The following is a 13784-nucleotide window of genomic DNA, read 5'->3' as shown; positions in this document are numbered from 1 at the left end:
CCTTTTAGGGCAAAGAGCCATTTAATTTGACTGTTTGTAAATTTTTTTGTTGGAAGTGGTATATAAATAATATAGTGTACACCTACCCAGCATACTGGCTACAGAAGTGTTACGAAAACTGTTTTTGCCCCTTTGCAGGCTTAGACATGTCTACATGCATTGCAATGGTAAATTAGTTACCCAGTGTTAGGATGACAACCCTGTGAGAAGCATATTAGGCTCTCATTTCAGCAGGACCAATTTGTCTTCTATAGTTAGTTTAGTGGTACTCCAATTAACTTTGTTACAGAACAGGACTAAGGGTGCAATCCTAACCCCTTATGTCAGTGCTTCCAGCACTGGCATAGCGGTATCAATAGGACATGTGCTGCATCCTGCAGTTGGGTGTCACTTACAGAGGCCTCCTCAAAGTAAGGGAATGTTTGTTCCCTTACCTCAGAGCTGCATTGCTCTTATGTCAGTGTTGAAAAGCACGTAAGGGGTTAGGCTTGCACCCTAAATCTAGTAACTGAAGCACTATCTCTGTATGACTTCATTTTCTGTTTCAGTTCAAACTAGTGATCACTCAAGTCCTGCTCGCCAACTTCTTTGTGGCCCTGCTGGTGGACAGAATCCTACAGTTCCTTCTGGGCAGCACAAAGCTCAAAGTGCCTTCTTGAGATGGAGCCTTTCCTCCCCTGGTAGATGTGAAAGATGACTCATGGAAACAGCCAGCACCCACAACCTTGAAGAGGAATATTTATTCTTTTAACAGTGGACAGGCCTTTTATTGCAGTTTGGTGCTGGTAGGCAATTTCCATTGTGCAACTTTGGAAAACCACAACAATGGCTGTGTAGAGGGGGGCTATACTCCATCTCAAATGTCTCCCAACCATGACAGCTTCTGTTAATTTTTGTATTGCCCCTACACTCCTGGAAAGGTGGTCCTGGGATTTGGTAATTAAACGGCAATCAATGCATTTTGAAAGATGGCTTACTTTCTCTTTGGTGGCTGTGACAAGTCCTTGTTCTTTATCTTGATGAGGTGATCAGCTCTACTTAACAGCTTTCAAGACTGTTGCAGCTAAGTATACTTGATAGCTTCTCGTTCTGTTAACTTAGTTCCACTTTCTCTTCTGTGCACATTCACAACTCAAAAATATGGCATGACCCACCTTTTATTTTAAAAAAGTAGTGCTTTGCATAGACAGTTATATGGCACAACCATGCTGGGCAAAGTGTATGCAAATACTGGGCTCACGCCAGTAGCAAAACATAGTGCAAGATATCCTGTTAGGAGCTAACAGGTAAACCTATATTTACAAGCCTCCACTGCTAAAGCAGTGTTCTAGATGCTCCTTCCTTTTAGGAATGCACTTCTATCACCTCAGCAGTATAGTTAGTTGACTATCCATTCAGATGAGAGCAATAATGGTGCATACACACACTCTTCTAGAAGAAACCCCTGATGCTACGAGATGGTAGGTGGGAGTCTGGCAGCTGCAGTTCTTTCAACGACAAAACCATAGTTGTACTGAAACCAAGACAAAACAGTAGTTAGGCAAGCAGCACTGGGATAGCTCACAATAGGGGAGGGACTGTACCTGCCTCACATATAGAAAAGCCCTGCCTCATTGGCCTGAGATTTCAGAGAACCAGTGGCAAACACTTAAAGACAACAGTAGGCTAGATGAGCCAATGGTCTGACTTAGTCTAAGGCAGCTTCAACCAGCTGAATTGGTGCTTACCTCTTTCTCAATATCTGCAAAAGATTTGATATGCAAATCCTTAAAAAGGGAAAGGGCCTAGAAAAAATAAAACCAAAGCAATTATTCCCATTTTACTCTTACCCTTTAATTTCCAGAAACTCTTCATACCAAAAATCCTGCCATTTCAGCACAGCTTCCATTCATGTTTAACACTTTCCAAAATGGTTCCATGCTAGTTCTTTTGGAGTAGGCAAAGGCAGTCATGTGTCTGTCCTTAGAAGAACTATTCATTCACAGCATTCCTTACTGATGTGTTCCACCCCCACCTCTGCCTAATGAACTAACCAAACATACTCCCTCATAGGCAGTAAGTACTATGATCAGAAGAGATGTATCCTGACCCATATTTTTCATCAATATCTGCGATATTCTTGGATCTGAGAATACTTACAGTTGCACCAGTGCTAAGACTGCTTTCAAACTTAGGGTGCAGGGCAAAGGGCACTCCATCCATGGCTAAAAGGAAGAGAGAGTCTGGTTGTTCAAGGAGTCATGTAGAACTTTTTATCCAAAAGGAAAGCAATGATCATATTACACCCCATCTCTGTCCCTGTCCCTGTCCCATCATTTTCTTATGAAAGCAAGAATTTGAAGAAAAGCTGAAAAGGAAAAAATTAATGAGGACAGATAAATTTGAAATTTGGTTTTTGCACAATTACTCAACATTTACCCTGATTTCCACTCACACATTTTGGGGTAAGATTGTATTTAGAAGGGGAAAGTAAGTAAGGAAAGGGGGGAACAAACAATAGGAGGCATCATGAAATGAGGCAAGCATTCAAAAGCTTAGTTAGAAATGCAGCAACTTACAAAATAAGCAGTAAGGAAGGAGCTGGCACAAGTAGTACTTGTTTTTGGTTACTAGAATTTAGACTACTTACCTGAGATGCCATAAACACTTGAACTTTCATAAGTGGACTCGTGCCGCTTCAGAGTAGCTTGCTTTTTGAGACCAAATGGAGCCACAGGCTTTTCAGATGGAGGGTCTACACTGTAAGTATGGAAGTTGTTCAGTGCAATCTTACAAGTTATACATAGCTATAGAACCACTGCTGGTACAAACAGAAACATTCACAAGCTCCACTTAAGCAATATAGCAGGCAATTTGGATTCCTTACCCTCTGCTTTTCTGACCCCTTTGTTTCCCTCGGAAGGGACTGGGTGTAGTGAACTACCAAAATTCTGACTACCAAAGCAACATGCCGTGCCTGCAGAAGGCTGTAGTTTTCAGAGCTTCTAGGGTCCCCATCTAGCATTCTCTGGCTACCACTTTAGTATTCCATTCCCCCACTTCTATTACAAAACTCATGCTATTCAAAATAACTGGAAAATGAGACAAGGTGGCTTTCTTAGATGTGCCAATTCACCATGGCAAGACTTGAGTCAAAGGGGGTGGGACTAGACACAACTTGTGCACGAGTCTTAATGGGTGGCCTTTTGAGACTTGGCAGGAGACTTTTTGGGATTCTTTCTGACTCGAGATAAGAGTCTTTTTAGTAAACACGTCAGGCGCTACTCCAGAAAAACAGCTTTCGGTAGGGTGTTGGAGTTCTCATTTAATACTGCCCTGATGCCCCCATCCCATCTGCAAACAAAAGCTCTGCTGTTCTTCAAGCGAGTGCAGAAAGCACCGATCAGTTCCTTACAAACCTCAGCAACAGACCGGCCCATGCCCATTCACATCACAACTCCGCCCAAGAAGGAGCACCAAGCAGCACACCATGGATGGGTCAGCAGGGAGGAAGGGAGGAGGTGTCCCAGCTTGGCAAGGTGACGGGACAGGCAGTCCAAGCAAGGGGACACAAGAGGTGGGAGGGTAGGCATGACATTATCCACAGCAGCCAAAAGGCTTTTGTAACTTTACTCAGAAGTCTCAGTCTGAGTCTCATTGCTGTCAATGGGACTTCCTCCCAGGTGACCGTGGAGGAAGATACTAGGACTACACATTGTTTGCAAGAAAAACTCCTAAGAACATAAGAACAGCCCCACTGGATCAGGCCATAGGCCCAACTAGTCCAGCTTCCTGTATGCTTCCTGGAGCACACCAGATAACAAGAGACCTGCATCCTGGTGCCCTCCCTTGCATCTGGCATTCTGACATTGCCCCTTTCTAAAATCAGGAGGTTGCACATACACATCATGGCTTATAACCCGTAATGGATTTTTCCTCCAGAAACTTGTCCAATACCCTTTTAAAGGCATCCAGGCCAGACGCCATCACCACATCCTGTGGCAAGGAGTTCCACAGACCAACCACACAATGAGTAAAGAAACATTTTCTTTTGTCTGTCCTAACTCTCCCATCACTCAATTTTAGTGGATGTCCCCTGGTTCTGGTGTTATGTGAGAGTGTAAAGAGCATCTCTCTATCCACTTTATCCTTCCCATGCATAATTTTGTATGTCTCAATCATGTCCCTCCTCAGGCATCTCTTCTAGGCTGAAGTGGCCCAAACGCCGTAGCCTTTTCTCATAAGGAAGGTGCCCCAGCCCAGTAATCATCTTAGTCGTTCTCTTTTGCACCTTTTCCATTTCCACTATGTCCTTTTTGAGATGTGGCAACCAGAACTGGACACAATACTCCAGGTGTGGCCTTACCATCGATTTGTACAACAACATTATAATATTAGCTGTTTTGTTATCAATACCCTTCCTAATAATCCCAAGCATAGAATTGGCCTTCTTCACTGCCGCCGCACATTGGGTCGACACTTTCATCGATGTGTCCACCACCACCCCAAGATCTCTCTCCTGATCTGTCACAGACAGCTCAGAACCCATTAGCCTATATGTGAAGCTTTCATTTTTTGCCCCAATGTACTTACATTGAAATGCATCTGCCATTTTGCTGCCCATTTTGCTGCCATTTTGCTGCCAGTTTGGAGAGATCCTTCTGGAGCTCCTCACATTCACTTCTCTTCACCACCCGGAAAAGTTTGGTGTCATCCGCAAACTTAGCCACTTCACTGCTCAACCCTGTCTCCAGGTCATTTATGAAGAGGTTGAAAAGCACCGGTCCCAGGACAGATCCTTGGGGCACTGCTTTCCACCTCTCTCCACTGTGAAAATTGCCCATTGACACCCACTCTCTGTTTCCTGGTCTTCAACCAGGTCTCAATCCAGGAGAGGACCTGTCCTCTAATTCCCTGACTGGAGTTTTTTCAGTAGCCTTTGGTGAGGGACTGTGTCAAACGCCTTCTGAAAGTCTAAATATATAATGTCCATAGGTTCTCCCGCATCCACATGCCTGTTGACCTTTTCAAAGAATTCTAAAAGGTTTGTGAGGCAAGACTTACCCTTACAGAAGCTATGCTGATTCTCCCTCAGCAAGGCCTGTTCGTCTATGTGTTCTGAGATCTTTGATTAGGCATTCCACCATCTTACCCAGTATAGATGTTAGGTTGACTGGCCTATAGTTTCCCTCCTTCCCTTTTTAAAGATCAGTGTGACAATTGCTATCCTCCAATCCTCTGGCACTGTGGCCGTTTTGAGGGACAAGTTGCATATTTTAGTCAAGAGATCAGCAACTTCATTCTTCAATTCCTTAATAACTCTAGGGTGGATGCCATCAGGGCCCGGTGACTTATTGATCTTTAATTTATCATGCAGTCTGAAACATTCTCTCTTTTAACCTCTATCTGACTTAATTCCTTGGTCAGGAGGGGCCGTTCGGGCAGCAGTATCAGCCCGAGACCTTCAGCTGTGAAGACAAGAGCTCCTGAGTTCCAAGTCACTTCTGGTTACAAGGCACGTATAACTCAAGTCCTCACGAGTCAGGGAAAATGCATTGTTTTGAGACTTGAGTCAGTCTTTTGAGTAGCCCATCCCTGTTTCTTAATTCTGAAGTTACTGTGGGAGGCCAACTTTGAGTAACCCCAGGCTTTTAGTCAACATGTTAATCTGCAGTGAAACAGTCCTGCATCTTCTACACTTCCCTCTTCTAGTTCTATGCACCATTTAAGAAGAGCTTCAGAGCTATATAGTTGCACATAAACAGACAGTTTATGTATAACAAGATTCCTCTCTATAAATCAGTGTCTCAGTACAGGACATCAGATTAATTTTGCCCAGACAGACACAGGTACTGGTTAAAGAACAGCACTACCAGCTATGGATTTATAGAGAGACTATAGAGATCCAAAGCATCAAAGGAACATAAATCATATGAAGAATGTCAGTCATGCTTGGACTCCTGTGCTCCAAAAACACCACAATCTTAAGGTTCACTGAAGAGCAGGGAGGAACTGTAGGTGCCTTTAAGAAGAATGGAATTGGACAGCAAGCAGGTGGAACAGGTGGTTGATTCTTTATGTTCCCAATTGAACAAAGCAAACTGGAAGCCAGTTAGCTGGGACTTCTTACATTAGGGAAGTCTTTGGTTATAAATACCCTCATTTTTCTCTGCATTCAGATGGGAGTGAGTTTTTGCAGAAGCCAGATTTTTAACTTGAATTACCTAGGCCTAAGGTCTTAGTGAACTTTTGACTGGGAAAATTTGTGTTTTAGTCTTTTTTGTCAGTATTTTAGTGGAGTTTCTACATCCTGCTCCTGGTGGTTTCAGCATTTTAGGTGTTATTTCAGTGCTCTGACAATGCCCTTCAGAGTTAAGGGCAAAACGTTAGGAAGAAACTTGGGGAATGTGGAAAGCCTGTAGGAAGAACTTTGTTTTCCATGACAATTCCAACCACAAAAGCCTTAGTTCCTATATCTTACTTAAGTGGGAACCAACTGTTAGAAGACAGTTAATTCCATAAACAACCTACAGCTTTTACACTTCCTACTGGAGACAGCAGATTGCAGTCAAGAAAGGAAATCAGGTCACGTCACAGATCTTTGGCCTGAATCAGGTACAGTAGTAGTTGGACAAACTACAACACAGCATAAGTCTCAGAAACTTACTTGTGTGGCTCTAGCAAAAGCTGCTTCATTTCTAAACTGATGTTCCGTGGCTTGGGAAGGGGCTTGGGTTTGGAAACATGCTCCTTTTTGCACCAAAGTGCAAATCCACTCATTTCCCTAGACAGAAGGAATAATTTTTTTTAAAAAAAATCTAGTCTCAGAGAGCGGTAACTGACATAAAAACAAAGAGGGCAGCACCTCACCCTATCCGCATATAGTTTGGAATCACTTTGCTCTTGCTGCTCAGTAAGATTTCATACACAGCTACTTCTGCTGTACCCAATGGAATCAGCTTTACACAGAGTTTCTTCTTCTTGGAAACAGAGATTTCTGCAACAGAAAGTAAAAAGGAGATGATAAGCAATGTAGTGTGCCTAAAGAAAATGTAAAAGAAATGGCTGAGACTCATTCTCAACAGTCAGTCAAATCCACAGAACCTTTGTTTATGTTCTCCAACCTGGGTTTATACAACTTTATAGAGCCAGTTAATAGTGTTCTAAAGAGCAGCAAATTATCTGCAGCTTCCAAGGTTCACAACTTCTGATGTATTCTTTCAAAATCAGGCAACCCCCAACTTTCATGTTTAAGAATTTTTTAGACCCAACAAGATAAGTTGCCACATGTAATGATAGAAACTGGCACTGAAGTCCAAAATTTTCCCACTTCTGCTTCAAGCTATTATGAATGCATGTTCTAAATTAGTCAAATTTCCAAATAAATCCGGCATTAAGAACGGTTATGGAAAGCCAGTCAAAAGCGAGAGGGGTACAGCTTCAGAGGTTGTGCATGCGTGTATGCTCAGTTACAAGTTACTTAGGCCCTCAGACTTAGGGCAAAGAGTAGATGTGAAATCAGCATCCCTTACAAGAAAAAGACAAGAGCTATTATGAAAATATTCCTGACAAAAACAATATGCAGAGTTATTCCTGACAGACAAGGAATTCAGCCACAATGGAATATCACTTCTTCACTTAAATAAGAAGCTCCTATGCCTAACCACCTCACAGTTAAGGCAGCAACCAAATATTCAAGTGTTACTTTCCAGGCCATCTTAGTTTTCCCAATCTGTGCAGACCAGGCTTTTGGCCAGTTTTATGATGCCTGAGAACACTAGTTCCTTGGGAAGCAGGCAGACACTACAAAGTAAGCCTAGAGTATGACTTCCTACTTCCTAAGCATGGGGGGGGGGGACTCCAAGATTATTTAGATGCATTAAATGTGAACACTAAGCAAACTGTCTAGGGATGTTGTGGAATCTTCTGCCTCGGAAGATGGAATGATAAGAAACAAGGTAGGATTTGTCAACCTATGTCAAAGTGTCACAAGTAGCTGGAAACTGACAAGTATATCTGAGACACAGCAATGTTGAATGGACTTGCATGGCTCTGTTTTGTCCCAGTTACAAGGCCAGATGGATCAGTGGAGCCTAATCAGGCCTTATTACATGTTCACCACTACAGGGAAACAGAAAATCTTCTGCAAAAATAATGCTTTTTCTTCCCTCAGGACCATCATCAATAACAGCAGGGAGCCCCAAAGTTCTATGTCACAATGATGGGGGGGGGGGAGAGAAGAGAGAAGGAATGGTTGTGACCGCCTGGCCAAACCAAGTACAGGATCAAAGAGCAGCTTGTGCCTCCCCAACCAAGCAGTTCCACCTCCATATGGAGGCCTACCACATGATTTAGGAACACAGTATTCTTTCAAAACAAAGGTAGAGCTATATGACCCCAAGTGTCTTCTGAACCTAAAATTATCTCCAAAAATAATTTTTGGGCTGCATTCATATTATGTTTGTATCCTGGAAGCCAGGATGTGGCCAACCACACTCAAAGGGTATCTATGGTTATAATTATTCAATGCAGAATTCTGCAATGTGTCAGTATGACAAACTGCATGATACAGTATCATGAAGTGCTGAGCTATAAGCCAAACAAAGCAGGTATGCAGTCTGATATCAGTTATCACCAAAGGCTTGACACACAGTTTAAAAAAAAAAAAAAGGATGTCCAATAAACAGGCATACTCACTAGGATCTGAAAATTCTTTAACGTAAGTATATCCAGAAGGCAGAGGTGATTTCTCACTCAGGATTATCACATCAGATATTACATCTCCTGTTGGGTTCTGAAGAAAGAAAGAAAAAGGAGACTCCAATATTTTGCCCATCCACACTAAGTTATGTGTGCCTGCCTCAACAAGTCTGGCATTCTTCTTACCTCACTCTTCATAGCTGAAGTAAAGCAGAGGAAGTAACTAGACTTCTGTGCAAATCCCTTTCCAAAGTTAGCAGGTGCTCCATCCACAGTGGAAGTGATCTAAGAAACAAAGAAAGAGAGGAGGACACTTAAGAAACAAGAAAAAGTCCTGTCCTGTTCCATTCATGTTATTTGTTATCGGAAATAAGTTGGTATTTCCCCCCCCCCCCAATATAAATTATTCGGGACAAATGTTTCCAAATGGAAACTGGGGACTTGGGATTCCTGTGGGTGGATTATAGTAGTTGTGAAGAACACTGCAGCACAAAGAGTGTATGTGTGTAATTTGAGTTTGCTTTAGAAAATTCCCCATGGTAAAGTCTGAATGTTTTACCTTGCTGGAAAGATATTAACCTGCTTGATAAAGGTCACAGGGAAAAGGAAACAGGAAGTTGCCTTATACAAAGTCAGACCATTGCTCCAGGAAGCTCAGTACTGTCTACTACACTGACTAGTAGTGACTTGCCAGCAGGGACCTTTCCAAGCTCTTCTTTGGAGCCTGGGCTTGAAACAGGAATCTTCTGCATATAAAACAGCAGATGTTTATTAAACTGCAAAGTACAAGGATCCAAGCAAGTGTTGAAGCATGGAAACAGGGAAAGGCCGGAAGCAAACCAGACTTCAGTATCTTGGTTAGTCAAGGACATTAGGAGGCAGTGAAGCAAGAAAGAATTGAATGAGCAAGACAGGGCCTGGCACTGAAGCCAAACCAGTTTGGCATCTAACTGGTATGAAATCTCCACATTGCATCAATGCTGTAGTGCCTTATAGCAATTATATACAACTGATGACTAACTGAAACCAAGATGGGGATCTGTCACCACTAACCTGTCAATGTCATGAGTTTAACTCAACTTGCCCCTGTAGTCAGAACCATATTGAAAGCCCAGGGGCAAAAAGTTTACCAAGTGTTACCAATGTCCATCACTGGAATGGCTGTAGACTGGTCATTTTAAAAATTTTAGTTAGAATGTCAGCAGGCTCTTCATTTAGAAACCACTCAGCCATTCCAGAAGCCAGTTTCCTAGAATGCCTCCATCGAAAGTATTCATACAGCAAATTTCAACTATTCGAAATATACATACCATCTCTAGAGCAGACCAGAATTATTGAAAGCAAAGGATATGCCCCTCACAGTGGTCATGGAGCATCAACTGACTTATGAGAAGGAAGGAGACAGAGTTCCTATTTGTCATTCTGTTGTGCTTTTTGATTGATGTGAGCTACCTTAAGGGCTTCCTGGGAGGTTGAAAGGTAGCATAAAGAAATAAATTATCCCATTTTGCAGATGGGAAGTTCAGTGGATAATAACTCACTAAAATGGCTGCAAACTGAACTGTAGTGTTCATAATTCACACTCTTAGCCATTATGCCGCAAGTCATTCCCAGTTTCAGTTTCCCGTTTGTGAAGAGGAACCAAGAGCGGACTAGCCCCCATAGATGCAGTGACAGCAAACGATATCAAAATACTTTGTACCTTAAAAATGGTAGTTACCCTATTTCTATGTGGCTACCCTCCTCTTTCAAGACACAGCAACATGCACCTGTCATATCACACACAATCATATTTTCCTTTCCATCCCCAATTTTATCAATAACTGTGCATTAAAAGGGTGAGAAAACACCCATTTTTAAAATCCACTCTTTATGATGTTTCCATCCTATGCTTCCTCAAGAGTAGTCCATGGGATTTCCAAGAAGTCTCCCAAACATATAATGGCCCTAACTTTTGAAATATAGCACTATATCAAGTGCTTTCCAAAATATTCTCCCATGTTGAGAATGCATCGAGATGTTTTAAAAGGAAGTGAAGAGATCATTAATACAATTCAAATTAACTTTGGATAAATTCTGCAACTAATCTGAAACAACTTTATTCAAATTGGCTTTCAATTGATGGGGGGGGGGAGTTGAGAGTTCAATTGCTGCTAATTGGTGGCTGAGTAACACAGATCCCTAAACACAAGTTGTTTGAAAAGAATGAACTACCAGTTAAGTCAATACGATAAAATATTATAAACACACATCTCCATTCTTTCAAACCAAAGTACAGAGTCAAAGAAGCAGAGTTCGCATTTTCAAAAAAGGATAGGCAAGACTTTATACACAACCAGCTATCACAACATCTGCCTTGAAAAGTTCATTCAACCTGTGAAAAGGCTATACAAATACTTAGAAATTCACTCTCTACATCAGTGATTTTCAACCTCTCTCATCACATGGCATACTGGCAAGGCATTAAAATGGTCAAGGCACACCATCAGTCTTTTAACAATTGACAAGGCACACTGTACTGGCAATGGGGGCACAAATCCCCAATAGTCCTAATAAATGACCCTCTCCCAAATTCCCGCGGCACACCTTAGGACCATTCACGGCACACCGATATGCCATGGCACAGTGGTTGAAAACAGCTGCTCTACATGCTCAAGGGGCACTTCTATATTGTCACCTCACAGGTCCCTATATTAAAATAGACTGGAATCCACCTATCTCATTTAAATTCTGAGCGGAAGTGAAAAAGTGGAGAGAAAGAACATTCTAATCTCATTCTCTCCTTATTCCATTTCCATCTATTTAAAATCCATCTTTAAAAACACACATGCAATAGATTTAGGTATGGAATATGAAATCATGAGTTACATCACTGAGGACAAAAAATTAACAGAAAACATTTTTGATAAGTGTAGCTATACACACTAATTTTTTTTTCTATCGACATTACATACTGCTTCATTCAGGCAACCTCTGACCTTGCATCTCTGACCACATTTTCACTTGGTGAATTTATTTCCTCAAGTAGTCTAAATGGGGGGGGGTCTCTTTTACATCCTGCAGCTGTGAGTAGTTTTTATGAACAGCTGCTGGTTGGAGTCCAGGGGAGAAGGCACTTCTTTCTTCTCCCAGTTTTCTGTTCTAAGTTGCCTTTCCTCCTTTGTCACGCAGCCATCCTGCCTTGCCCTCCCTCCCTGCCACATACAAGCACAGTACAGTGGCTTCTGGGCAGATCAATGTTCTCCATTGAGAGGGAAGATAAATCTGCGCTGGCTGGCTGGCAGGCTCGTAAACTTTTCCAGCGTTCCAATTCTGAGTCAGATGCTGAGATCAGGTAGTTACTATGCAAAGAACGGTGCAAAAAGCCAGAAGTCAGAGGCACTGCTTGGTGAGCAGCCAGCCCCTGAGCAGCCCCCAGGATGGTGCCACCGACTTCCTAGGCACAATCCTATACGTCTACTCAGAGGTAAGTCCTATGGTGTTCAATGGGACTTGCTCCCAGGAAAGTGTGGACAGGATGGCAGTCCTAGACAGTGCAAGAACTATTATGAATGAGGGCTGGTTGGCTGCCACCCCTACTGTCCTAGCTCCCTTACAGGAAAGGAAAAGAGCCTCTCAGGCTGCCATCCTGTACTCATTTTCCTGGGAGTAAACCCACTGAACATAATGGGACTTACTCCTGAGTAGACATGAACAGGCTTGAGAGAGCCAGGACGTGCGCTGGGTGGGGAGGCAGGTGAGGCGGAGCCCCACCTGCTTCCCCACCGACCGCACGTCCCTGGAGAAGAAAGGCGGGTGGGCGCTAGAGAAGGCCCCGGGGAGCCTCCGTTCCCTCCCTCAAAGCGCCACTCACGCCCGCTGAGGAGGGAGGGACCTGCCGGGCAAGGGGAGCAGCAGCCCGCTCTCTTCTCTCACCGACGTCCAGCCCGCGGGTGCCACGCTGGCGGAGGAGGCGGCCGGGGTCCAGCCCAGCCCCGTGAGCGGCGTGGTCATGGCGAGTCCAAAGCGGTGCGTCCCTCGCGGAGGCGGCGGCTCCTACCGGGCGAAAGAACTTTGAGACAAGCAAACAAAAGTTGCGCAGGCGCCCTGGCGGCTCCGGGAGTGACTCGAAGCGGCACGAGCCGACAGGCAGCGAGGCTCTCGGTCCCGCCTTCCAAACACTCGCAACTTGGAGAAGCTGGCTCCGCCCCTCTCCTTGGAACGTTCGCAGATCGTCTTCCCATTGGCTGCTGCCGGAGCAATTGTCCTCGTGGCGTCCAATGGAAAGTTCGCTCTAAATGCGCCGGAAATTCTCACCCCGCGGGGCGTCGCAGGCTGGAGAGCTCCTTAGGTGTTCAGAACTGAGGCTCGCTGCTAGGGGGCGCTGTGCATAAACGAGGTTTCGATGACTCATTCGCCCCAATGGGATTGTTCCCAGGAGTGCCAAAGCCATGAATGGAGTGGCAGCAAGCAGCGGCATGTAACGTGCACTGTGTACTTGTAAGTGCTATGTATATGATGCATGTCCACATGACTGGCACATGCTGAGTGTGCAACACATATGGCTGCAAGCAGCATGTGAGGTTTGGTGCAGTGGCAAAGTGTATGATGTACTGTAGTGTGGCCTGTCCTGGCAAGCAACATGGTGTCACATTTTGGGGCATTATCTCATAGGATGCAGTAGTCTGCTTCCTGTTCACAGTCTCCTCCTTGTAGGGTGCAGGCTGGTTGTCTGCATGTCACATTCTTCAGTTAAGCAAGAAACACCCATGCTTCAATTGCCTCTAATGGAAATCAAAGGTAAGGGGCCACATCCATAGGGGGGGGGCGCACACCTGTATTTACAACACTCTAGGGCAGTGGTTCTCACACATTTTGCATCAGGACCCACTTTTTAGAATGAGAACCTGTCAGGACCCACCACAAATGATGCCATGACCGGAAGTGACATCATTAAGCTGGACCATTTTTAAAAATCCTAGGCTGCAATCCTACCCACACTTACCCAGCAGTAAGTTCCATTTACTGTCATTGTTAAAATATAAAGAACTATTTATATTCTTAACAAGAATATATGCTTGTTAAAAGTACAAGTCTATAACATTTCCCCAAATGCAGCCACATAC

The 13784-nt window shown here is 43.8% G+C and overlaps 2 protein-coding genes across 3 annotated transcripts in view; one reads left to right on the top strand and one right to left on the bottom strand.

The window, feature by feature from the left end:
* The window catches only part of ATP13A1 (ATPase 13A1), a 45349-nt gene extending 44382 nt beyond the window's left edge, over window positions 1-967 (top strand). For both annotated transcript variants that reach the window (XM_066618549.1, XM_066618548.1), the window contains exon 26: window positions 549-967. In XM_066618549.1, the coding sequence (XP_066474646.1) occupies window positions 549-659 (111 nt within the window). In that variant the 3' untranslated portion in view covers window positions 660-967. The remainder of the gene's footprint in view (window positions 1-548) is intronic.
* Window positions 726-12824, bottom strand: MVB12A (multivesicular body subunit 12A). The gene is made up of 9 exons (XM_066618550.1): window positions 12595-12824; window positions 8866-8964; window positions 8677-8773; window positions 6850-6976; window positions 6647-6763; window positions 2630-2739; window positions 2140-2204; window positions 1728-1784; window positions 726-1513 (listed from the first exon to the last, which is right to left on the bottom strand). Exons 1-9 carry the CDS (start codon window positions 12670-12672, stop codon window positions 1451-1453), a joined length of 813 nt encoding a protein of 270 aa, XP_066474647.1. The 5' UTR covers window positions 12673-12824; the 3' UTR covers window positions 726-1450.
* Between the last annotated feature and the right edge of the window lie 960 nt (window positions 12825-13784).

Source organism: Tiliqua scincoides, chromosome 2 (assembly GCF_035046505.1).
Source record: "Tiliqua scincoides isolate rTilSci1 chromosome 2, rTilSci1.hap2, whole genome shotgun sequence".
Classification (NCBI taxonomy): Eukaryota; Metazoa; Chordata; class Lepidosauria; order Squamata; family Scincidae; genus Tiliqua; species Tiliqua scincoides.
The sequence above is the reverse complement of the archived record's forward strand: the minus strand, read 5'-3'. Positions and strand labels throughout refer to the sequence as shown.